Genomic DNA, 25,224 nt, shown 5'->3' with positions numbered 1-25,224 from the left:
CGGATGGAGAAGGAGGGTGATGAAATGACAGAATCAGACTTCAGAAGATGGGTAGTAAGAAACTACAATGAGCTAAAAGAACATGTTCTAACCCATCGCAAAGAAAATAGGAACCTTGAAAAAAGATTGGACGAACTGCTGACGATAATGGACAGCATAGAGAGGAGAATAAGTGAATTGATGGAGCTGAAAAATGCAACACGAGAACTTCGTGAAGCATGCACAAGCTTCAACAGCCGAATTGACCAAGCAGAAGAAAGGATATCAGAGGTCGAAGACCAACTCAATGAAATAAAAAGAGAAGGCAAGAACAGAGAAAAAAGCGCAAAAAGGAATGAACAAAATCTTCAAGAAATGTGGGACTATGTGAAAAGACCTAATCTACGTCTGATAGGTGTACCTGAATGTGATGAAGAGAATGAATCCAAGCTGGAAAATACTCTTCAGGATATTATCCAGGAAAACTTCCCCAACCTAGCAAGGCAGACCAATATTCAAATCCAGGAAATACAGAGAACACCACAGAGATATTCCTCAAGAAGAGCAACCCCAAGGCACATAATCGTCAGATTCACCAGGGTTGAAATGAAAGAGAAAATGCTAAGGGCAGCCAGAGAGAAAGGTCGGGTTACCCACAAAGGGAAGCCCATTAGACTCACAGCAGATCTCTCAGCAGAAACCCTACAAGCCAGAAGAGACTGGGGGCCAATATTCAACATCCTTAAAGAAAAGAACTTTCAACCCAGAATCTCCTATCCAGCCAAACTCAGCTTCATAAGTGAAGGAAAAATAAAATCCTTTGTGAACAAGCAAGCACTCAGAGATTTCATCACCACCAAACCTGCTCTACAAGAACTCCTGAAAGAGGCTCTACACATATAAAGGAACAACCAGTACCAGCCACTCCAAAAACACACCAAATGGTAAAAAAGCATCAACACAATCAAGAATCTGCATCAACTAACCAACAAAACAGCCAGGTAGCATCAAAATGACAGCATCAAATTCACACATAACAATACTATCCCTAAATGTCAATGGACTAAATGCCCCAATCAAAAGACACAGACTGGCAAATTGGATAAAAAGCCAAAACCCATCAGTGTGCTGTATCCAGGAAACCCATCTTACATGCAAGGATACACAAAGGCTCAAAATAAAGGGATGGAGGAAGATCTACCAAGCAAATGGAGAGCAAAAAAAGGCAGGAGTTGCAATTTTCATCTCTGATAAAATAGACTTTAAAACAACAAAGATCAAAAGAGACAAAGAAGGACATTACATAATGGTAAAAGGATCACTGCAACAAGAAGAGCTAACGATCCTAAATATATATGCACCCAATACAGGAGCACCCAGATACATAAGGCAAGTTCTTAATGACTTACAAAGAGACTTAGACTCCCACACAATAATAGTGGGAGACTTTAACACCCCATTGTCAATATTAGACAGATCAACCAGACAGAAAATCAACAAGGATATCCAGGACCTGAACACAGACCTGGAACGAGCAAACCTAATAGACATTTACAGAACTCTCCACCCCAAATCCACAGAATATACATTCTTCTCAGCACCACATCACACCTACTCTAAAATTGACCACATAATTGGCAATAAATCACTCCTCAGCAAATGCAAAAGAACAGAAATCATAACAAACAGTCTCTCAGACCACAGTGCAATCGAGTTAGAACTCAGAATGCAGAAACTAACTCAGAACCGCACAGCTTCATGGAAACTGAACAACTTGCTCTTGAATGTTGACTGGATAAACAATGAAATGAAGGCAGAAATAAAGATGTTCTTCGAAACCAATGAGAACGAAGACACAACATACCAGAATCTCTGGGACACATTTAAAGCAGTCTCTAGAGGAAAATATATAGCAATGAGTGCCCACATGAGAAGAAAAGAGAGATCTAAAATTGACACCCTATCATCAAAATTGAAAGAGCTAGAGGAGCAAGATCAAAAAAACTCAAAACCTAGCAGAAGACAGGAAATAACTAAGATCAGAGCAGAACTGAAGGAAATAGAGACACAAAAAACTCTTCAAAAAATCAATAAATCCAGGAGCTGGTTTTTTGAAAAGATCAACAAAATAGACAGACCACTAGCCAGATTAATAAAAAAGAAAAGAGAGAATAACCAAATTGATGCAATAAAAAACGATAAAGGGGATATCACCACAGATTCCACAGAAATCCAAACCATCATCAGAGATTATTACAAACAACTCTATGCACATAAACTAGTAAACCTGGAAGAAATGGATAAATTCCTGGACACCTGCAACCTCCCAAGCCTAAACATGGAAGAAGCCGAAACCCTGAATAGACCAATAACATGGTCTGAAGTCGAGGCAGCAATAAAGAGCCTACCACCCAAAAAAAACCCAGGTCCAGATGGGTTCACAGCTGAATTCTACCAGACATACAAGGAGGAGCTGATACCATTCCTTCTGAAACTATTCCAGACAATCCAAAAAGAGGGAATCCTTCCCAAATCATTTTACAAGACAAACATCATCCTGATACCAAAACCCGGCAGAGACTCAACAAGAAAAGAAAATTTCAGGCCAATATCCATGATGAACATAGATGCAAAAATCTTCAATAAAATACTGGCAAACCGATTGCAACAGCATATCAAAAAGCTCATCCACCATGATCAAGTAGGATTCATCCCGGAGATGCAAGGCTGGTTCAACATACGCAAGTCCATAAACGTAATTCACCACATAAACAGAACCAAAGACAAAAACCACATGATTATCTCGATTGATGCAGAGAAGGCTTTTGACAAAATTCAACAACCTTTATGCTAAAAACCCTCAATAAACTAGGTATTGACGGAACGTATCTCAAAACAATAAAAGCTATTTACGACAAACCAACAGCCAATATCATACTGAATGGGCAAAAACTGGAAGCATTCCCTTTGAAATCTGGCACTAGACAAGGATGCCCTCTCTCACCACTCCTATTCAATATAGTACTGGAAGTTCTAGCCAGAGCAATCAGGCAAGAAAAAGAAATAAAGGGTATCCAAATTGGAAAGGAGGAAATCAAATTGTCTCTATTTGCAGATGACATGATTGTATATCTGGAAGACCCCATCATCTCAGCCCAAAATCTCCTGAAACTGATAAACAACTTCAGCAAAGTCTCAGGATACAAAATCAACGTGCAAAAATCACAAGCATTCCTATACACCAGTAATAGACTTCAAGAGAGCCAAATCAAGAACGAACTGCCATTCACAATTGCTACAAAGAGAATAAAGTACCTAGGAATACAACTAACAAGGAACGTAAAGGACCTCTTCAAGGAGAACTACAAGCCATTGCTTAACGAAATAAGAGAGGATACAAACAGATGGAGAAACATTCCATGTTCATGGTTAGGAAGAATCAACATCGTGAAAATGGCCATACTGCCCAAAGTAATTTACAGATTCAATGCTATTCCCATCAAGCTACCAATGACCTTCTTCACAGAACTGGAAAAAAACACCTTAAACTTCATATGGAACCAAAAGAGAGCCCGCATAGCCAAGTCAATTCTAAGCAAAAAGAACAAAGCGGGAGGCATCACACTACCGGACTTCAAACTATACTACAAGGCTACAGTAATCAAAACAGCATGGTACTGGTACCAAAACAGAGATATAGACCAATGGAACAGAACAGAGGCCTCAGAGGAAATACAACATACCCACAACCATCTGATCTTCGACAAACCTGACAAAAACAAGCAATGGGGAAAGGACTCCCTGTTTAATAAATGGTGTTGGGAAAACTGGCTAGCCATGTGCAGAAAGCAGAAACAGGACCCCTTCCTGACACCTTACACCAAAATTAACTCCAGATGGATTAAACACTTAAACATCAGACCTAATACCATAAAAACCTTAGAAGAAAATCTAGGCAAAACCATTCAGGACATAGGTGTAGGCAAGGACTTCATGACCAAAACGCCAAAAGCAATGGCAACAAAAGCCAAAATAGACAAATGGGACCTAATCAAACTCCACAGCTTCTGCACGGCAAAAGAAACAGTCAGTAGAGTGAATCGGCAACCAACAGAATGGGAAAAAAATTTTGCAGTCTACCCATCTGACAAGGGGCTGATATCCAGAATTTACAAAGAACTAAAGCAGATCTACAAGAAAAAAACAAACAAGCCCTTTCAAAAATGGGCAAAGGATATGAACAGATACTTTACAAAAGAAGACATACAGGAGGCCAACAAACATATGAAAAAATGCTCATCATCACTGGTCATCAGAGAAATGCAAATCAAAACCACATTGAGATACCATCTCACACCAGTTAGAATGGCGATCATTAAAAAATCGGGAAACAACAGATGCTGGAGAGGATGTGGAGAAATAGGAACACTTTTACCCTGTTGGTGGGAATGTAAATTAATTCAACCATTGTGGAAGACAGTGTGGCGATTCCTCAAGGACCTAAAAATAGAAATCCCATTTGACCCAGCAATCCCATTACTGGGTATATATCCAAAGGATTATAAATCATTCTACTACAAGGACACGTGCACAGGAATGTTCATTGCAGCACTGTTTACAATAGCAAAGACCTGGAACCAACCCAAATGCCCAACGATGATAGACTGGATAGGGAAAATGTGGCACATATACACCATGGAATATTATGCAGCCATCAAAAACGATGAGTTCACGTCCTTTATAGGGACATGGATGAACCTGGAAACCATCATTCTCAGCAAACTGACACAAGAGCAGAAAATCAAACACCGTATATTCTCGCTCATAGGCGGGTGTTGAACAATGAGAACACATGGACACAGGGAGGGGAGCACTACACACTGGGGTCTGTTGGGGGGAAATGGGGGAGGGGCGGGAGGTGGGGAGGTGGGAAGAGATAGCATGGGGAGAAATGACAGATACAGGTGAGGGGACAGAAGGCAGCAAAGCACACTGCCATGTGTGTACCTATGCAACAATCTTGCATGTTCATCACATGTACCCCAAAACCTAAAATGCAATAAAAAAAAAAAATGCTAGCAATTTTTGTACATTAATTTTGTATTCTGAAACTTTGCTAAAGTTGTTTATCATCTGGAGAAGCTTTTGGGCTGAGACTATGAGATTTTCTAGATATAGAATCATGTAATCTGCAAACAGATATACTTTGACTTTCTCTCTTCCTATATGGATGCACTTTATTTTATTCCCTTGCCTGAATTCTCTGGCTTGGACTTCGAATAACAGAAGTGGTGAGAGAGGGCATCCTTATTTTATGCAGGTTTTCAGGGGAAATATTTCCAGCTTTTGCCTATTCCGTATAATGTTGGCTGTATGCATTTTGTCATAGATGGCTTTTATTATTTTGATATATATTCCTTCAATACCTAATTTATTGAGAGTTTTAATACAAAAACATGTTGAAATTTATCAAAAGCCTTTTCAGCCTCTATTGAGATAATCATTTGGTTTTTGTCTTCAATTCTGTTTATGTGATAACTCGCATTTATTGATTTGTGTATATTGAACCAACATTGTATCCTGGGGATGAAGTCTACTTGATCATGTGAATTGGCTTTGCAATGTGCTGCTGGATTTAGTTTGCAAGTATTTTGTTTGACAATATTTGTATTGATGTTCATCAAGAATATTGGCCTGAAATTTCATTTTTTTCCTGCCAGATTTTGTTATTAAAATGATACTGGCCTCATAGAATCAGTTCAGGATGGGCCCTTCCTTCTCAATCTTTTGAAATAGATTTTGTAGAAATACCACCTCTTCTTTGTACATCTGGTAGAATTTGGCTGTGAATCCATCAGGTTTCAGGCTTTTTTTTGGCTGGTAGACTATTCATTGCTGATTAAATTTTGGAGCTCATTATTAGTCTGTTCAAGTAATCAATTTCTTCCTGGCTCAGCCTTGGAAGGATGTAAGTATCCAAGAATTTATCCATCTCTTCTAGGTTTTCTAGTTTGTGTGCATAGATGTGTTTGTAGTAGTTTTTGAGAGTCATTTTTATTTCTGTGCAGTTAATAGAAACATTTCCTTTACCATTTCTAATTGTGTTTACTTAGATCTTCTCTGTTTTATTCTTTATTATTCTAGCTAGTGTCCTGTTTTATTTTTTTCAAAAAACTAACTCCTGAAATCATTGATCTTTTGGATGGCTTTTCATGCCTTGATTTTGCTCAGTTCAGCTTTAATTCTGTTGCTGTTGTTGTCATTTCTCATCGTCTGCTAGCCTTGGGGTTGATTTGTTCTTGCTTCTTCAGTTTTGAAGTTAGGTTGTTGAGATCTAACTTTTTGGTGTGGTTATTTAATGCTATGAATTTCCCTTTTAACACTGCCTTAGCTGTGTCTCAGTGATTATGGTATAGTTTATCTTTGTTCTCATTATTTTAAAAGATCTTCCTCATTTCTGCCTTACTTTCATTATGTACCCAAATATGGTTCAGGAGCATGTTGTTTAATTTCCATGCAATTTCCTGATTTTGAGAAATTTTCATAGTGTTGACTTCTATTGTTATTGTGTTGTGGCTTGAGAGTACATTTGGTATGATTTTATTTTTACGTTTGCTGAAGATTTTTTTATGTCTAATTATGTGGTTGATTTTAGAGTATGTGCCATGTGGTGATGAGAGGAATGTATATTCTCTTACTTGGGGTGGAGAGATCTGTAAAGATCTATCAGATCTATTTGGTCCAATGTTAAGTTTAGATCCTGAATATATTTGTTTATTTTTTGTCTCAATGATCTGTCTAACACTGTTAGTGGAGTGCTGGATCTCCCAGTATTATTGTGTGGAAATCTGTGTCTCTTTGAAGGTCTCTAAGAACTTGCTTTATAAGTTTGGATGCTCGTGTTGAATGCATATATACTTAGAACAGTTAGGTCTTCTTGTTGAATTGAAACCTTTACTATTATGTAATACACTTATTTGCCCTTTTTGAGATTTGTTGGCTTGAAATCTCCTTTGTCTGAATTAAGGATTGCAATGCTTGCATTTCTGTTTTCCATTTGCTTGGTATATTTTCCTCCATCCGTTTATTTTGAGCCTGTGAGTGTCCTCACATGTGAGATGGATCTCTTGAGTACAGCATACCATTGAGTCTTGCTTCTTTATCCAGCTGCCACTCTGCACCTTTTAAGTGGGGCATTTTGCCCATTTACATGAAAGATTAGCATTGATATGTGTGGATTTGATCCTGCCATTGTGCTTCTAGCTTTCATGATGTTGACTTGTTTGTTCAGTTGCTATACACTAACACTGCTCTGTGTGTTTGAGTGTGTTTTTCTATTAGCTGGTAGCAGTCTTTCTGTTTTTAGTGCTCCTTTCAAGATCTCTTGTATGGCAGGTCTCATAGTTATAAATTCCCTCAACATTTGCTTGCCTGAAAAGGATCTTATATCTCCTTCACTTGGGAAGCTTTGTTTGGGTGGATGTGAAATTCTTGGTTGAAGATTTTTTTTTTTCTTTAAGAATGTAGAATATAGGCCCCAAATGACTTTAGGCTGGTAAGGTTTCAGCTAGCAAGTTCTCTGTTAGCCTGATGGGGTTCCCTTTATAGGTGACCTGCCCTTTTCTGCTAACTGACTTTAACATTCTTTCTTTCATTTCAACCTTAGAATTTCTGACAATTATGTGTCCTGGAAGTAATCTTGTTGTGTAGAATCTTACAGGAGTTCTCTGTATTTTCTGAATTTGACTTTTGGCCTCTCTTGAAAGGTTATAAAAGTTTTCATGGATGATATTCTGAAATATGTTTTCCAAGTTGTTTGCTATCTCCCCCTCCCTTTTAGAGATAACAATGATTTGTAGATTTGGTCTTTTTGCATAATCCCATATTTCTTGGAAAGATGCAAGTCAGCAATCACTCAGTGCAATCATCCAAGGATGAGGGGCTTGTTCTGTGTGCCCAAACTAGGGGTTCTCTGGTAATGAACAGTAGCAGTGTGGGAGTCATGGGGGACAGACTGACTCTTCTCCTTGGGTCCACAGAAGCTTGTTGGAGGTGTGGATAAAGCACTTAGGGTCTTTGCTCCTTCATTAGTCTGAAAGTGGCAAGAGCAATTCTACTGCAGAGGCAGTGGCAGAAGGCTTTCAGTTGCTCCTGGAGGCTCTGTCCAGGGAGTTGCTGAGTTGTTACTGGATCAATAGCTCTGGCAGAGGATGGCTGGAAGTCCAGGTCTGGAGGACATGCCTGGTGAGAAGAAATGGGAACAAGGCAGTTATGTGACAGTCCGGCCACTTTTTCTTAGGGCTCCTGCAGTATGCTTGGAACCTGCTCCGGTCCCTAGTCACCTCAGATTTTCCAGTTTCTGGAAGTCTCACCAGTGAAGGCTGTGAAACAGCAAAGATGGCAGCCTGTTCTTCCCTCTGGGAGCTCTCCATCAGGGAGATATGGGCCTGTTGCTGGCCCAAATGCACCTGTAGGAGGTGGCTGAAGACCTCAGTTGGGAGGTCCCATCCAGTGAGTAGAAACAGATTCAGGCATCCACTTTAAAAAGGAGTCTGGCCATATATTGGTAGAGCAGCTGTGCTGTGCTGGGAGTCCGCTTCAGCACCCCAGTTGCCTCAGACACTCTGAAGCCTGATGGCTGGAATGGACATGTCACTAAGACAGCAAAGATAGTAGACCACCTCTCCCTCTGGGAGCTCACAAATGTCTGTCTGCTTCAGAACACCAACAGCAATGGTTGGAGGCCCCAACTGGAAGTTCCCAACCAGTGAGGAGAAATGAGATCGGGCACTTGATTAAAGCAGCAGTCTGGCCATGTTTTGGTAGAGCAGCTGTACTTTGTTGAGGGATTCCTTCTGCCCACTGTCAGCTTGGACTCTACAAAGCCAGAAGGCTGGAATAGCTAAGTCACCCAAACAACAAAGATGCTGGTCCACCCCTCCCCACAGGACCTCATTCTTAGGAAGGTGCAATATGGTTACTGAAGGCCGGCTGAAATTCCAAGCCAGTATAGGTCTCATCTTGTGAGGTGCCATGTGCCAAAGAAGTTGGGACTGCTGGCAGTCGCTGCTCAGCCTTCTGAATTTAGCCTTTTTTCTAGGGGTATGTATGGAGGTCTAACCTTCCACTCTGCCAAAGTTGCAGCTATTTTTGCCAAAACCCCCAAGTAGCTAACGCTCTAGGGTCTCCATGCATGCCTGAGCAGATGCCTTGACAAGATTTCATGTAACTCTGCCTGTCGGACTGAAGGCTGCAGTGGAGTAGTTTCACCAGGTGATCTCCTGACCCAAGGGCTGTAAAGATACTTGGGATAACTATGGTGTCTCGGAGGCAAATATTCACTTACCACTTCCCTAGGTGATGGAAGTTCCCCTGGCTCTATGTTGCCCCCAGGTGAGCCATTGTTCTGTCTTGCTTTTCTTCATTCTCCATAGGTCAAGATGTTTCCTTGATTAGTACAAAGATGAATACCTGGATATTTCAGTTTAAACTGCTCTATTTTTACTCACCCCTTCTGTTCCTCTCCATGAGAGATAGAATCATACATACTAGCTACTTCTGGTTGGCTATCTTGGCTACTCCCTATTTTTTAGGTTCTTTTCTTTCTTTCTTTCTTTCTTTTTTTTTTTTTTTTTTTTTTTCAGAAACTTCCAAACTTTTCTCTATAGTGGTTATACTAATTTATGTTCCTCCCAACAATTTATGAGGGTTCCCCATTCTCCACATCCTTGTCAGCATGTTATTGCTTATCTTTTGGATAAAAGGCATTTTAACTGGAGTGAGATGATATTTCATTGTAGTTTTGATTTGCATTTCTCTGACGATCGATGATGTTGAGCACTTTTTTGTATGACTCTTTGCCATTTGTATGTCTTCTTTTGAGGCATGTCTATTAAAATATTTTGCCCATTTTTTATTAGATTACTAAAATGTTTCTGATATATTTGTTTGAGCTCTTTAAATATTTTGATTATTAACCCCTTGTCAGAAGAGTAGTTTGCAAATATTTCCTTCCATTCTGTTTGGTGTCTCTTCACTTTGTTGATTGTTTGCTTTGCAGAAGCTTCTTAACTTGATGAGATCCCATCTTTCCATTTCTGCTTTGGTTGCCTGTGCTTGTGGGATATTCCTTGAGGTATTTCTGCCCAGACTAATGTCCTGGAGATGTTCCCTAACTTTTTCTTATAGTAGTTTCATAGATTGGGGGCTTTATTTAAAGTCTTTAATCCATTTTGATTTGATTTTGGCATATGGCGAGTGATAGGGTTTTATACTTTCATATAGGTGTATTCAGTTTTTGCAGCACCATTTATTTTTTTTTTTATTTTTTTTTATTGCATTTTAGGTTCTGGGGTACATGTGATGAACATGCAAGATTGTTGCATAGGTACACACTTGGAAGTGTGGTTTGCTGCCTTCCGTCCCCTCACCTGTATCTGTCATTTCTCCCCATGCTATCTCTTCCCACCTCCCCACCCCCGTCCCTCCCCCATTTCCCCCCAACGGACCCCAGTGTGTAGTGCTCCCCTCCCTGTGTCCATGTGTTCTCATTGTTCAACACCCACCTATGAGTCAGAATATACGGTGTTTGATTTTCTGTTCTTGTGTCAGTTTGCTGAGAATGATGGTTTCCAGGTTCATCCATGTCCCTATAAAGGACGTGAACTCATCGTTTTTGATGGCTGCGTAATATTCCATGGTGTATATGTGCCACATTTTCCCTATCCAGTCTATCATCGTTGGGCATTTGGGTTGGTTCCAGGTCTTTGCTATTGTAAACAGTGCTGCAATGAACATTCCTGTGCACATGTCCTTGTAGTAGAATGATTTATAATCCTTTGGATATATACCCAGTAATGGGATTGCTGGGTCAAATGGGATTTCTATTTTTAGGTCCTTGAGGAATCGCCACACTGTCTTCCACAATGGTTGAATTAATTTACATTCCCACCAACAGGGTAAAAGTGTTCCTATTTCTCCACATCCTCTCCAGCATCTGTTGTTTCCCGATTTTTTAATGATCGCCATTCTAACTGGTGTGAGATGGTATCTCAATGTGGTTTTGATTTGCATTTCTCTGATGACCAGTGATGATGAGCATTTTTTCATATGTTTGTTGGCCTCCTGTATGTCTTCTTTTGTAAAGTATCTGTTCATATCCTTTGCCCATTTTTGAATAGGCTTGTTTGTTTTTTTCTTGTAGATCTGTTTTAGTTCTTTGTAAATTCTGGATATCAGCCCCTTGTCAGATGGGTAGGCTGCAAAAATTTTTTCCCATTCTGTTGGTTGTCGATTCACTCTACTGACTGTTTCTTTTGCCGTGCAGAAGCTGTGGAGTTTGATTAGGTCCCATTTGTCTATTTTGGCTTTTGTTGCCATTGCTTTTGGCGTTTTGGTCATGAAGTCCTTGCCTACACCTATGTCCTGAATGGTTTTGCCTAGATTTTCTTCTAAGGTTTTTATGGTATTAGGTCTGATGTTTAAGTGTTTAATCCATCTGGAGTTAATTTTGGTGTAAGGTGTCAGGAAGGGGTCCTGTTTCTGCTTTCTGCACATGGCTAGCCAGTTTTCCCAACACCATTTATTAAACAGGGAGTCCTTTCCCCATTGCTTGTTTTTGTCAGGTTTGTCGAAGATCAGATGGTTGTGGGTATGTTGTATTTCCTCTGAGGCCTCTGTTCTGTTCCATTGGTCTATATCTCTGTTTTGGTACCAGTACCATGCTGTTTTGATTACTGTAGCCTTGTAGTATAGTTTGAAGTCCGGTAGTGTGATGCCTCCTGCTTTGTTCTTTTTGCTTAGAATTGACTTGGCTATGCGGGCTCTCTTTTGGTTCCATATGAAGTTTAAGGTGTTTTTTTCCAGTTCTGTGAAGAAGGTCATTGGTAGCTTGATGGGAATAGCATTGAATCTGTAAATTACTTTGGGCAGTATGGCCATTTTCACGATATTGATTCTTCCTAACCATGAATATGGAATGTTTCTCCATCTGTTTGTGTCCTCTCTTATTTCGTTGAGCAATGGCTTGTAGTTCTCCTTGAAGAGGTCCTTTACATTCCTTGTTAGTTGTATTCCTAGGTACTTTATTCTCTTTGTAGCAATTGTGAATGGCAGTTCGTTCTTGATTTGGCTCTTTTGAAGTCTATTACTGGTGTATAGGAATGCTTGTGATTTTTGCATGTTGATTTTGTATCCTGAGACTTTGCTGAAGTTGTTTATCAGTTTCAGGAGATTTTGGGCTGAGATGATGGGGTCTTCCAGATATACAATCATGTCATCTGCAAATAGAGACAATTTGATTTCCTCCTTTCCAATTTGGATACCCTTTATTTCTTTTTCTTGCCTGATTGCTCTGGCTAGAAATTCCTGTACTATATTGAATAGGAGTGGTGAGAGAAGGCACCCTTGTCTAGTGCCAGATTTCAAAGGGAATGCTTCCAGTTTTTGCCCATTCAGTATGATATTGGCTGTTGGTTTGTTGTAAATAGCTTTTATTGTTTTGAGATACGTTCCGTCAATACCTAGTTTATTGAGGGTTTTTAGCATAAAGCGTTGTTGAATTTTGTCAAAAGCCTTCTCTGCATCAATTGAGATAATCATGTGGTTTTTGTCTTTGGTTCTGTTTATGTGGTGAATTACGTTTATGGACTTTTGTATGTTGAACCAGCCTTGCATCCCCGGGATGAATCCTACTTGATCATGGTGGATGAGCTTTTTGATATGCTGTTGCAATCGGTTTGCCAGTACTTTATTGAAGATTTTTGAATCTATGTTCATCATGGATATTGGCCTGAAATTTTCTTTTCTTGTTGAGTCTCTGCCGGGTTTTGGTATCAGGATGATGTTTGTCTCGTAAAATGATTTGGGAAGAATTCCCTCTTTTTGGATTGTCTGGAAGAGTTTCAGAAGGAATGGTGTAATCTCCTCTTTGTATGTCTGGTAGAATTCAGCTGTGAACCCATCTGGACCTGGGCTTTTTTTGGGTGGCAGGCTCTTTATTGCTGCCTCGACTTCAGACCATGTTATTGGTCTATTCAGGGTTTCGGCTTCTTCCAGGTTTAGGCTTGGGAGGATGCAGGTGTCCAGGAATTTATCCATTTCTTCCAGGTTTACTAGTTTATGTGCATAGAGTTGTTTGTAATAATCTCTGATGATGGTTTGGATTTCTGTGGAATCTGTGGTGATATCCCCTTTATTGTTTTTTATTCCATCAATTTGGTTATTCTCTCTTTTCTTTTTTATTAATCTGGCTAATGGTCTATTTTGTTGATCTTTTCAAAAAACCAGCTCCTGGATTTATTGATTTTTTGAAGAGTTTTTTGTGCAGCACCATTTATTGAAGACTTTCTTTTCCCCAGTGTATGTTCTTGGCACCCTTGTTGAAAATGAGTTCACCATAGTTGTGTGGATTTGTTTCTGAGTTCTCTATTCTTTTCCATTGGTCTATGTGACCACTTTTATTCTAGTGCAATGCTATTTTGGTTACTATAACTCTGTATTATAATTTGAAATCAGGTAATGTAATATCTCTAGTTTTCTTTTTCCTGAGGAGAGCTGTGGGTATTCTGTGACTTTTATGGTTCTGTGTAAATTTTAGGAGTGTTTTTTTCTATTTCTGTGAGGAATGTCATTGGTATTTTGACAGGAATTGTATTAAATCTGTAGATGGCTTTGGGTCACATCGTTGTGTTTTAAACTTAGGTGGTAGCAATAGAGAAGAAAACAAATGAATAGCAATGGAGACAGAAGTGAATAGATTAAATATATTTTGGAGATAAAAGCAAGACTCACTAACGTGTTGACAATGACAATTTATAGCTTGAGAATCAGAATGGATGGAAATGTCACGTGACTGTCAAAAATAGCTACTACTTGCCTTCCTACTTGGAGCAAACTTACTAGAAAAATACATTCTTTCTTAAATACATGGGCTCTGAGTTTCTATTCCTTGACTTGAAGCAGGATTACAAAATAAGAAAAAAATGCATTCCATCTCATAGTCTCTTACATTTATAAATGATACCAAACTAAGAACCTACCAGTTGTATGCAAATTATAACCATTAATTGACTGGAATTCCTAGCATGTACTTGGTCTTCATTAACATCCATGGTAACTGCAGGCCAAAAGAGTTTTGCTGCTGTTAAATGCATTGATTCTGCAATGGCTCAAATACTAACCCTAGGATGACTAGACATCTAAATCCCCCTTCCACCTCTTATTATGTTTCTGAGATTCTCAGTAAAGCTCTCCAGGAAGCCATTGACCATGGTAAAACAAAAGGAATAGTAGCCTCTGGATTGTGTTTCCCCTCCAAACTTTAACATTATATGGTAACTGAACACCAGCTCTGTGGGTTTTTACATTTTATCTGCAAGAGATTACTATCTAGACAGATAGATTGCTGGACAGACAGAAAAGTTGGAATCAATGTGGGTAAGATAGATGGAGATTAGATGGATATTTTCATAATATAGGAGGATGAAACAGGTATTTTACGTCAAATAGATGAATACTTCAATCCCTGCTCAACTTCTAGCTGGGTGGTCTTGGATGAAATCACTTAATGTCCATAAGCTTTTGTTTGCTCAAATGTATAAGTGGATAACATTACTCAAATGTAAAATGACTTACCCTGAGGTAAGCCAAATGCAATCAGGAGTTAAAATGCTTTTTAAAGTGTAAAACAGTACATAATTCAATTATCATCTTTACTCTTCCTGATACCTCTTCTGCTCTCCATTTGCCATGTGGCACAGTGTTATGGATACTGCAGTGGGATGGGTCATCTTACCCAATCTCAAATTTTTGACTTGTCTGTGCTCCCTGACCAATGTTTTACAGAGGCTCAAATTTGCATGTAACAAAGGAATATTGCTGTAAAATATCAGAAGAATGACTCCGTCCTATAAGGAAGCCCCCAAAGTTGCAACTAGACCTCTCATACCACCACTGCCAAAAAGGCCCCACAAGATATGGTCCCACTTTCCGTGGTCCAGGGGATAGGTTTGAGTCTGAACTTAGACTTCTATTTCCCTCTGGAAAATTATATTGGCACTCAGGAAATTTTTGTCATTTATGTGATAGCACCTTTTCTAGGTTAGTACCCTTTTTGATCTTCCTCTGTAATAGCTTCCTTGTCTCTACAACACAAACTTGTAGGCTCTACAAAGGCTAGACAAACCCATAATATACTCACTCACCTCCTAAGTTTTTCTGTTTCAATCATGGTCACAGAAACCACAGAGACCGTCAAAAACCATCAAATTCAGTCTTTCAGTGTTCTAACAAGTACTTTAATGAATAGGGTTTGTTGTCTAAAACACGGGGAGATCACTCAACATTCCTTTCAGTGCCACTGTGTAGGAACTTGGAGGACTGGCTTTCTTGAAGAGCTTCTGGCTTCAGAGGTTGTAGATGCTCATGGCAGCAACAACCCGTTCACCACTTCTCCAAAGTAGTTCACTGCCAAGATGAATCAAAATTCAATTTGGATTTCCAATTCCCAGCCTACATTCAGTTTCCCATCAAGCCTATGTTCTTAGCCCTTGGTTTAAATGTGGGTTATCTTAACAGCTCACTTGGCCTCAGTTCAAAGTGAACTTTCCTGAGTCCTTGAAAGCAGGAGAAACCCAATCAATGAGTTTTTCTCTTGGTATCTACTTTGTGAGAAGGATTCATTTCTAGAAATTTCAAGACCTTCCAAGTGTCAGAAGGCAATATAATGTAGCAACTGAAATTTGTGATATAGGGTACTAAGGTACTCCCTTAGTCCCAGATGCCCACGTGGAGCAAAGAAACTAAAGAAAAAGTAAAATCATACCATTTCCATGTAAAATAAATAAAGGAAGAAATACCCAGATAAGCTTGATTCCCTCTTCTGCTTCTCCACCACCCACACCCTTTTGACAGTGGAGTTAGTTACTAGTCCATGGCCTTCTGGGAATTCATGACAGATGTGCTTTCTGAGGATACACCCGGGCTTCAGATATTACTGCTTGAGAGACAGAAGCTTGAAGCTGTCATCCAGGATGGATCTCCTATTGCGTCGTAGCTTTCTCTGTCGATGTTGGTACCAAACCACACCACCAAGAGCCAGAGCAATGAGCAGGAAGGTAATACAAATGGCAACCAAAACAGAGGCCAGCATCTCAACATTCTTTATGGGGATCGGCATGCCTAGCATATTCACATTACCTTCTTCAATGTCTCTAGGGGTCACTGCTGAAATGGAGAAAGAAGAAAACGAACATCCTGGGATGGGCAGTACTCTAATTTTGTATAGTCATCTCCTGAAAAAACAAGTCAGTCCAAACAGGGCAGGAGACCCATCCTTATCTTTCACAAAACCAGCTTATGAAGACAGATTTAGAGGTTAAAGCACATAATCAAAGAAACATGATGTTACAGCTAAAAGGGTCCCTGAGAATCACTGAGGCCTCAGACCAGTCATGGAAAGAGCTAAGACTCAGATTAGGAAGGCCCTTGATACAGTTTTTTAAATTTCTAAAGTCCTGTGATATAAAAAAGGATGAATTTGATTTGTTCTGTATGGTTTCAGAGGGTAGAATTGGAAGCAATAAGGGAAACTTCAGAAAGAAGTTTAACTCAATCATGCAGTTTATCAATAGCAATTTTGACAAACCATGACAAGAACCTGCTTCTAGGCTGTCCAGTCTTACCTCTTTGGGTCATATTAACACTGATGTAATATAGATATTTCCGAGTGAAATATCTGATTGTCAGTTCTTGGCATAAAAACTTTGGATGATTCCCAATTAACCTACAGAGAGAAGCTCAGACTCTTAAACCAGAGATTCCAACTCTCACTATCAGGCTCTAATCTATCCTTCTAGTCCTATCTACTACTTTTCAACCATAGCCACTCATTCTTTCCCCCTTATAATAAGTGAGCCCCTTTCAGGCTTCTAAGGACTTTGGTCATGCTAATCCCCTTGTCTGAACACACTTTCCTTCTCATCTTTCTACTCCTATCTTAAATATTACATGTCTCTTCAAAGTTTTCTTTGATTTCATTAGACAATTAATCGTTCTTTCCTTTATGTTTTCCAAGTGCCTGTAACTTGTACTCCCATAATTTACGTATTATGTGACCTTGGGCCAAGTGACCTAATCCCTCACTTCCCATCTAAACTTCAGTTTCCTTTTTTATAAAATTAGAATAATATCTAATTTTATCTAACCCAGGGGCATATTGTAAGATTAAAGTGAATTAATACTTACAAAATAGCATAGCACCTAGCAGATAGTAAGTGCCCAATAAATGTTAGCTGTTATTATTGTTTGCCCTTTTTGTACAACACACAGCATCCAGCAATGCAATTATTGTTTCTGTGCCTCATTCCATTTTTAGACACTGGAAAATAGTGACCATGTCTTACTTGTTTTGATATCCCTGGTACCTGACACCTGTATGATGACTGTATAACTGGATGAATTAATGTACTAACACAACCGAGAGACTATATAATATAATGAGTTCAAACAGAAGCTGAAAAACTTCCTGGTTCTGAGTTTACATTCTGCCACATATTTGTTTTGTGACCTTGAACAAATCACTTTCTATTTCTCAGCTTCTCATGTAGAAAATTACTGGGTTTTATTAGACCAACAGTTTCAAAGGCTTTTTTCCCCCATTGTGGAAACATTTTAACAAATGAGAGCTCATGAGGAATGTATAAATGTACACAAAATATGTATGTACAAATGTGCATACAAAGTATGTGTGAAGACAAATATATAGATAGATAATTTTTAAATATGTATAAAATAATTGAGCTGCTCAGGTTGAAAGAGGCAAGTTCTAAAGCCCCATTCACAAAATCTCACCTTACCTCTTCCCACCCCCTCTAGGACATATCCTCGTCCCCTGGTTAGCAGTTCATGACATACTTAGGCAGATCGTTAAGACTTCTCCAAAACAGCTGTGAAACCTCTAACTAAACTGATTATCTCTAATGTTCCTTTTAACTCTCATAACTTTCTGGAGCTTTCCTCATCCAGAGACAAATGAGTTGGAGAATAACAACACTATTTGGACCTGGGCTGCACAGAAAAATAATCTCTATAGTATTCAAGGTCAGAAATGGCTGGTTCCAAAGGTTTAACTCTTTGGTATTTTATAGATGAAAGGGAAAGAGGCAAGAAAAAAAAATAGCTGTTGAAGAATATGTGGTGTTTGCTCTAGTTGCACACTGTCCCTATGGGGAATTCATGTTTTTGCAACAACTTTTCCATGACCAACCTAGCAGAACCTAGATTAATACGTGTGTGTGTGTGTGTGTGTGTGTGTGTGTGTGTGTGTGTGTGTGTGTGTATTTCAACAGCTTTAGGAGTACAAATGGTTTTTGGTTACATGAATAAATTGTATAGTGGTAAAGTCTGGGATTTTAGTGCACCCATCATGCAAGTATTGCACATTGTACCTAACAAGTAGTTTTTTATTCCTCATTCCTCTTCTACCCTCCTTGCTTCTGAGTCTCCAACGTCCATTATGCCATTCTGTATACCTTTGCATACTCATAGCTTAACTCCCACTTATAAGTGAGAAAATGCAGTATTTGGTTTCTGACTAGCATCTAGAATTTTCTGTCCTCCTCTCACATTAGATAGGAGGCTAATATAGCAGCCTTTAAATGGGGAGGAGGCTGTTTTCCCCAACTCAGGAGGTTTGGGGTAGAAGCCAGAGAGAATAAACCTGCTGAGGGAAGCTAAACCTTGGTTCTCTGGCTTCTGAAGTCTTACAGAAGTCTCAGGATACTTTCTGCTGATATATCCTAACTTTCAGTCACATAAGTCCCATTCCCTAAAGGTACTTCCCTCTACCCCCCACACAAACACACTACATATAACTACCCAGTCTGTGAATCATTTTACATACCTTTTTCAGTCTCTTTGGTGATGGTGGTGATAGTGCTTAAGTGTTCTGGTTGGGGGGAAGAAAGACAAGAGGTTAGCCCTGTTGTTCTTCCTACCAATCCATAGGACCCCTGTGAGAGGTCAACATTTGTTGCAGAAATTTCTCTGTGATAAAGTAAGCAAAATAAAGATAGAATTTACTACTTTGTAGTCAAAGTAAATATTGGTATATTGATTTGATTTTTAACAGTGACATGAAATATGGGCACTAGAACAGGCTTGGAGCCCCAAATGTAAATCACCCCTCTGCTATTATTTACGTGTTCCTTGGCACTTCCTCTATTCCCACTCTTGCTCTATTTTCCATCATCTGCCACATTTCCTTCAAGAAATCCCTGCTCCTTGTCAAACATACTTCTCTACACATTCAACATCTTCTCAGAACACTTCTTCCTCTCCTTCATTTAATAAAGCTGAGTTCTTCTCTGAGGACCATACTTCATTTATGTCCTCTCAATACTTCTTTGAGGTCATTGTTCCTCCTGCTTTTGTAAAGACAGATCTCTTTTGAGGCTCCTATTATTTGACTAGAAGAACTACAATCGTTTCTTGTTATTGTTAGCTAGCAGTTCTCTTCATTTATGAAAATCTTTAATACCCGGCTCAGTCTTCCTCTTCCTCAATTCCAACCATTGGTGCCAACCCATCGAATACTCAAGCCTTACTTCTGGAGAAAGAAACTTCTGGAGTGACTTTGTAACTCCAGTGACTTTAATGTCTGCTTTAATTTTACCAACCAATCCCATGGTCACATTAACATTGTTATCCAGAATTGTTACACCTCAGAAATCTAAAATCTAATAACAACCTCCAATCCTTTCAGTGCTCTAATACACTTTATTTCAAAAACCTGTTATCCTCCTCTGCCATGAGACCTCTAGCTTTCAGACACTTCCATTTTTTTCTCAACCTAGGAACTTCATCATGGCTTTTCTTCCATTCCTGACCAACTGAGACTCCAAGGTCCATCACTTCAACTACTAATCTACCAAGAGGATTGCAATAATCTACCAAAAACTCCAGTAAACGTGATTTCCCTGGGTTTGGTCTGATATGCTGAATCCTGCCATAGAAAAATCACACAATTGTAAAGATTAATATTCTTTGTGTCCAATTTCAACTAAGTCCTTAATGCTGCTTAGTGAAATAATTAATTAATTTATTTCCCATCCCCCAGAGTGGCTATTTCAAACTTTTGTCCACTTCCCTCTAGCCCTGTACCCTACCACGTGTCCTTCATTCTCAGCAGATGACACTATTTGTTCCATCAGAGAGGAAAAAAAGACCATAGGCTGAAATTCTGTCAGTCTGTCAAGCCCCCTGGTCAAACCTACACATTGATCCTTATATTTTCTGTCTTCTTTCTTCTTACAGTAGAAAGATAACTTCCACTCTTGCACTAATCTTGCATGTTAGCTCTGATTCTCATTCCCTGCTGTCTTAGCAGAAACCTTGTTCCAACAATTAGTTCTTTCCTTCCTATCTTTTCAACTCTTCCTTCTTGTTGACCTATTAACACATATGGAGTTGAAACAATATGAAAAAAGACCATAGTGGGGTATAAAAAACAAAAAGGCAAATAGAAAAGATTTATGGGCTGACTCATTGTCACAGAGAGATATGAGCTATCCTTCCTCATGGAAGCACCCTGACACTATGTATTAAAATGTTCTCATATATTGGATGGTCCATATTTGGGATAACCCATTACTACATATGGAGAAAACCTGTTGCCTTGGATCTATATCATCCTGATGACATATCAATTGATCACTTGAGTTTTGTTCTATGTACTGACAACACAACAAAGAAGTTTGTGTAAATCTGGGTTCTAGGGAATAGCCTTTGAGTAGTTAAGCGGAAGCTGCATTCTAGCAGTATTGGTTGATGGCAAATAAATCTCTTAAATTATACAGGAAATCATAATGTACAATCAATCGTCTCCCTCCCTGAGGGTAAACAGAAGAGTTGTATTCTCTACCCTGGTTTGCTAAGTCTATTTAAATATTCAAAGACATTTTCCCACTTACTATTGCTCTCAATAGAGTGCCAATGGCTGACAACCTTGGAATACTATTTTTGTTTAAATGGTGGCTGTATATTCTTTAAAAGCATAGAAAAAAAAAACAACCACCTTGATTTTTGTGGGCCCCAGGAGGCTCTGTAGGGCTTCTTGGAAGGCAAATAATGTTGGGGGCTGGACTGGGGTCAAGAAGCTTAAGAAGTAAGACATTTGACCCTTTAATTACCCAAAGAGACAAAAGCCAACACAGCCTACCCATCTACATTTTTTGGTGAAGAACAAAGAGTGACTGGTAAAGAAATTGCCCCAGCTACTCCCTCTCCATATAGAACATAAAGAAAAAGTTTTTTTTTTCCACTCTTATTAGTAACTCTGAGATAAGCTATAACTGAAGGTCAATACCTATTTCTATCCTTAGAAGCTATTCAGAAACCAACAATAACTGTCTTGCTAGATATGTTGGCTCATTCCTGTAATCCCAGTGACTTGGGAGGCTTAAGTGGAAGCATTGTTTGAGCCCAGATATTTGAAACCAGCCTAGGCAAAACCCTGTGTCTAAAACATAAAAACTAGGCTGGGTGCAGTGGCTTATGCCTGCAATCCCAGCACTTTGGGAGACCAAGGTGGGAGGATTGCTGCTGCAGAAGGTGGCCAAGAGTTTGGGACCATCCTGCATAACATCAGAAGATCTTTTCTCTACAAAAATTATAAGAGTGTAAAAATTAGCCTTGTGTGGTAGCACATTCCTGAAGTCCCAGCTACTTGGGAGACTGATGTGGGAGGATCGCTTGAGCCTAGGTGTTCGAGGCTCCAATGAGCCATGACTGCACCACTGCATTCCAGCCTGGGTGACAGACCAAGACACTGACTCTAAGGAAAACAAACAATAAGGAAAGAATTGCCTTTCACAACCCCACAAAACAAATCAATTTAATGAGCGACTGTTAGATATATTCTCTTTTTAAAAAGACTAATTAGCAATATTCCTTGAAATAATAAGTTACTCTAATGCAGTCTAAGTAATACATTTGTATATAAATTAAATTTATTTCAAAAGAAGCAGACCTGCACTAAGCTTCACTGCATAGAGCCAAACCAGTTTCAGGCTGGGTCAACCAATATGAGCTCAACAGGTTTTGAAGTAATTAGGAGAGGGACAGGTGTCAGGGGATTAGAAATATTGGTTAGAGCAATGGAGGGACAGGTGCAATTGAGAATTAGAAATATTTGTTGGAGCAATACCTAGAAGGAGACTATACTCTGTCTTAAGACCTGCCTATTCTGGTATCAGAAGGAGACATGCAAGAGGCTTTTTGATATGACCTCATTCCTATAGGTTATATAAAGTGTTAGAAGATGATCCTTTTGGGGAAGTTAAAACTTACCTGTTTGAGACAAAACAGTGAAGAGGGTCTCCATGCCAGCATGGACATGGTCAGTCACATGGCAGTGCATCAGCCATGTCCCAGGGTTGCTGGCCACCATCTCCACAACCTCAAAAGTCCCTGGGAACAGATCCACCACATCTGCCCGGTAGTTCTCGCCATTCTTCAAGAGAGATCGGGAATGGGGGAGAGGAAATGAAGGATATAAAGATCATCTTAAAGCTTTCAGGAACTAAAAATTTGTGACGCCCACATTGGGAAGATGAGACTGCAAGGTTCTTAGACCAGTGAGTGGCTTTAAAAGTTCACTTTATTCGTATCTCCAATGAACCCACCCACAGAAACTACAACAGAGGTGACTTCCTCCTCTTAAAGTGTCCCAAAGTAAAAGAATTTCTAGGTTATTTTAGAAGGTTCAAAATAAGTATCTCCATACTTTTCAACAAGCTAAAATGTGTGGAATTTGGCTTAAGCTTTAACCCCTATGAATGAGGCATGTATTTCCTTTAGAAATTGATTCAAATAAAAGTGTTACCCTTGCCATTGTTTCTTTCAGCACTTCTAAATCTCAAAGTCTCTATCAATGCCCCCAACTCTTCCTCCTTTACCTAAGATTAAACTATCTTCAAAATCTGCATATTGTTCCACGTAGCTCCTGAATTTAAGCTCTTCTTATGATGGATTAAGAGCATTCAGCAATTCTGAGATGCTACTCTGAAATTCCTTGTTCTTAAAAATCACTGCTCATTGAGTCTCAAATCCTTGACTGAGACTTGATAATGATTCTTTTCAGTCTCCTTAACCATAAATGAGTCATTTTGTCTCTTCCATATCAGAAGGGAAAGCTAGGGCCTTGAGGGAAGTTATTGACCTTGGGATACACAGCTGGACTAGAATTTGCAGCTCAGTACTCCATGTATTAGACCTCTGCTCTTTTAACTAATTGTTACCTTTTTCAATGCTATTACCCTTTTTCTCAATTGCTGATAAAACACTCCTCTAATCATCCTTGAGGAACTCAGGCCACTTTCCAGCTCACCCGATAGAGGAAGCTCTCTGCATGAAAGTGGATGGTGTGTAGATCCACATCTTGGCCCATGGCCAGCATGTACCAGGCAACTCGTTCTCCTTGGTACATGGTAAGACCCCTAAGGTTGGCATAGAGTTTCCCATTGATTGCTGTAGAAAAAAAGAAAGAAAGAAAAAAGCTTCTTATGTCTCTCCTTTTGACTTCCCATTGCCACTGTCCTAGATCTAATCTCTTTTATCTAGGATAGCAATGGACTCCTAATTTGTCTCACCTTTATTCCATCAATCCCTCTTCAGGGTATCTTCTTACATTGATATTACCAGAATTATCTCTCTAAATAATTGAATCTGATGATGTCATTCTGCTGCTTAAAATATTTTAATTACTTTCTCCTGCCCCAAAGAGCAAGTCCTTATGTCAGCCAACAAGATCCTTCAAAATACAGCTCCAAACCAACTTCCCAGACTTGTCTTCCACTACCCAATACATTTATTCCAATTGGGGTGATTTATTCACCACTCCTCAAATGGTCCATGCATGTTCTTTGTTCTTGTGTTTCTAAGATTCCTTACCAGAAATCCTGTCTTCTTTTATTCATTTTTTAAAAGTCCAGTCAAATCTTCACATCCCCTAGAAAGACTTTACTAATCTCCTAGTTCCTCTCCATACCTCTCATTCCCTGCATCCCCTTCCTCCTGTGAGCTCCTCCAGTACTGTTTGCATGAGTCATTGGAACTCATAAGAAATTGCCTTCTATTTTTACCTGTCTTATCATGTGTGAAAGCTTACATCCCCAATTAGACTACAGGGTCCTAATATTCAGGAAAGAATGTGTGTATATACTACATTACTATAGGTTCCTTGTATTTTTTCAGAACAGTAGATAGCTGAGTTTACAATAAATGTTAAAAAAGACCTGTCACATTCATGGAATTAATAATATTAATGCATGAAATTAACAATGATATTAATGCATGGGTCTCTTCCCAGACCACATCCTATGCTCCAAGGACATCAAACTACTCATTGTTATATTAATTCACACTTCCAGGACTTTTTCCTAGACAATTTTCCACTTCTCATGTTCTTACAGAGGAAAGGTAATTTCCACTTTATTCCCCAAGAGAGAAAGCAATCACTTATAATCCGTCTCTATGTCTACCTCTACCAAACTGTGGATTTCAGAGAGAAAACTAAACATGATCAACTCAGCCTCTTATTGATCTTTTTTCTTTCTCATCAATCTGGCAATAGAAATTGGCAATAGCTGTTTCATTATTTCACTGTGGGTAAGATTCTCCCTCTGCAAAAGAGGAGAGTATTGCTGTTCATCTACGTCAGTGACAAGGTAGAAAAGTCTGTCTGTTGCCAGAGAATTGTTAGTAAGCCCATTTAGTTGTAGAACTTAAATCAGTTTTTCAATTAGCCTTCTTAGTAATACGATTCACATTTGATCTTAAGCATCTATCTCTCTTTCTCAGTTGGTTCAGGAACCTGAAAGGGAAGAGAGGGTTATTATTTTTTTACCCCTCAGGTGCAAATATGTCCAGTGCTAGCACTCAGAAAGTGCTCAACAAATACCTGCTAGATGGATAGGTAGATATATTTATACCTGAAGAGTGTGGATAAATAGACACATAAACAAACAGAAGAAAGTAAGCATTAGCCAAACTGCTGCATTAACAGTACCTAACTGTGCCCTCATTCTCTTTTTGTCCTGGGCCATTTCTCTGATTGGACAAGTGCTAAAATGTACACCTTGTGAAGTTTGTAAATCATCTGTTCTAATGTAAATCATTCATCACTCCATCAAGGAGAAATAGCTAAAATCTGTGGGATAATAAGATACTACTTTTTAGTTCCATTAG

At 39.1% G+C, this 25,224-nt stretch overlaps 1 protein-coding gene across 5 annotated transcripts in view; it reads right to left on the bottom strand.

Moving 5' to 3' along the window:
* Positions 1 to 15,260: 15,260 nt before the first annotated feature.
* HEPH (hephaestin) overlaps positions 15,261 to 25,224 on the bottom strand; it is an 83,454-nt gene continuing 73,490 nt past the window's right edge. For 3 of the 5 annotated variants that reach the window (XM_039475582.2, XM_010351672.2, XM_074392308.1), the window contains 4 exons: positions 23,366 to 23,505; positions 22,327 to 22,489; positions 18,881 to 18,925; positions 15,261 to 16,203 (listed from right to left, as the gene is read on the bottom strand). In XM_039475582.2, the coding sequence (XP_039331516.1) occupies positions 15,971 to 16,203; positions 18,881 to 18,925; positions 22,327 to 22,489; positions 23,366 to 23,505 (581 nt within the window). In that variant the 3' untranslated portion in view covers positions 15,261 to 15,970. The remainder of the gene's footprint in view (positions 16,204 to 18,880; positions 18,926 to 22,326; positions 22,490 to 23,365; positions 23,506 to 25,224) is intronic. The other 2 variants (XM_074392306.1, XM_074392307.1) reach the window with 1 other exon arrangement.

This window comes from Saimiri boliviensis, chromosome X (assembly GCF_048565385.1).
Source record: "Saimiri boliviensis isolate mSaiBol1 chromosome X, mSaiBol1.pri, whole genome shotgun sequence".
In the NCBI taxonomy this organism is placed as follows: domain Eukaryota; kingdom Metazoa; phylum Chordata; class Mammalia; order Primates; family Cebidae; genus Saimiri; species Saimiri boliviensis.
The sequence above is the reverse complement of the archived record's forward strand: the minus strand, read 5'-3'. Positions and strand labels throughout refer to the sequence as shown.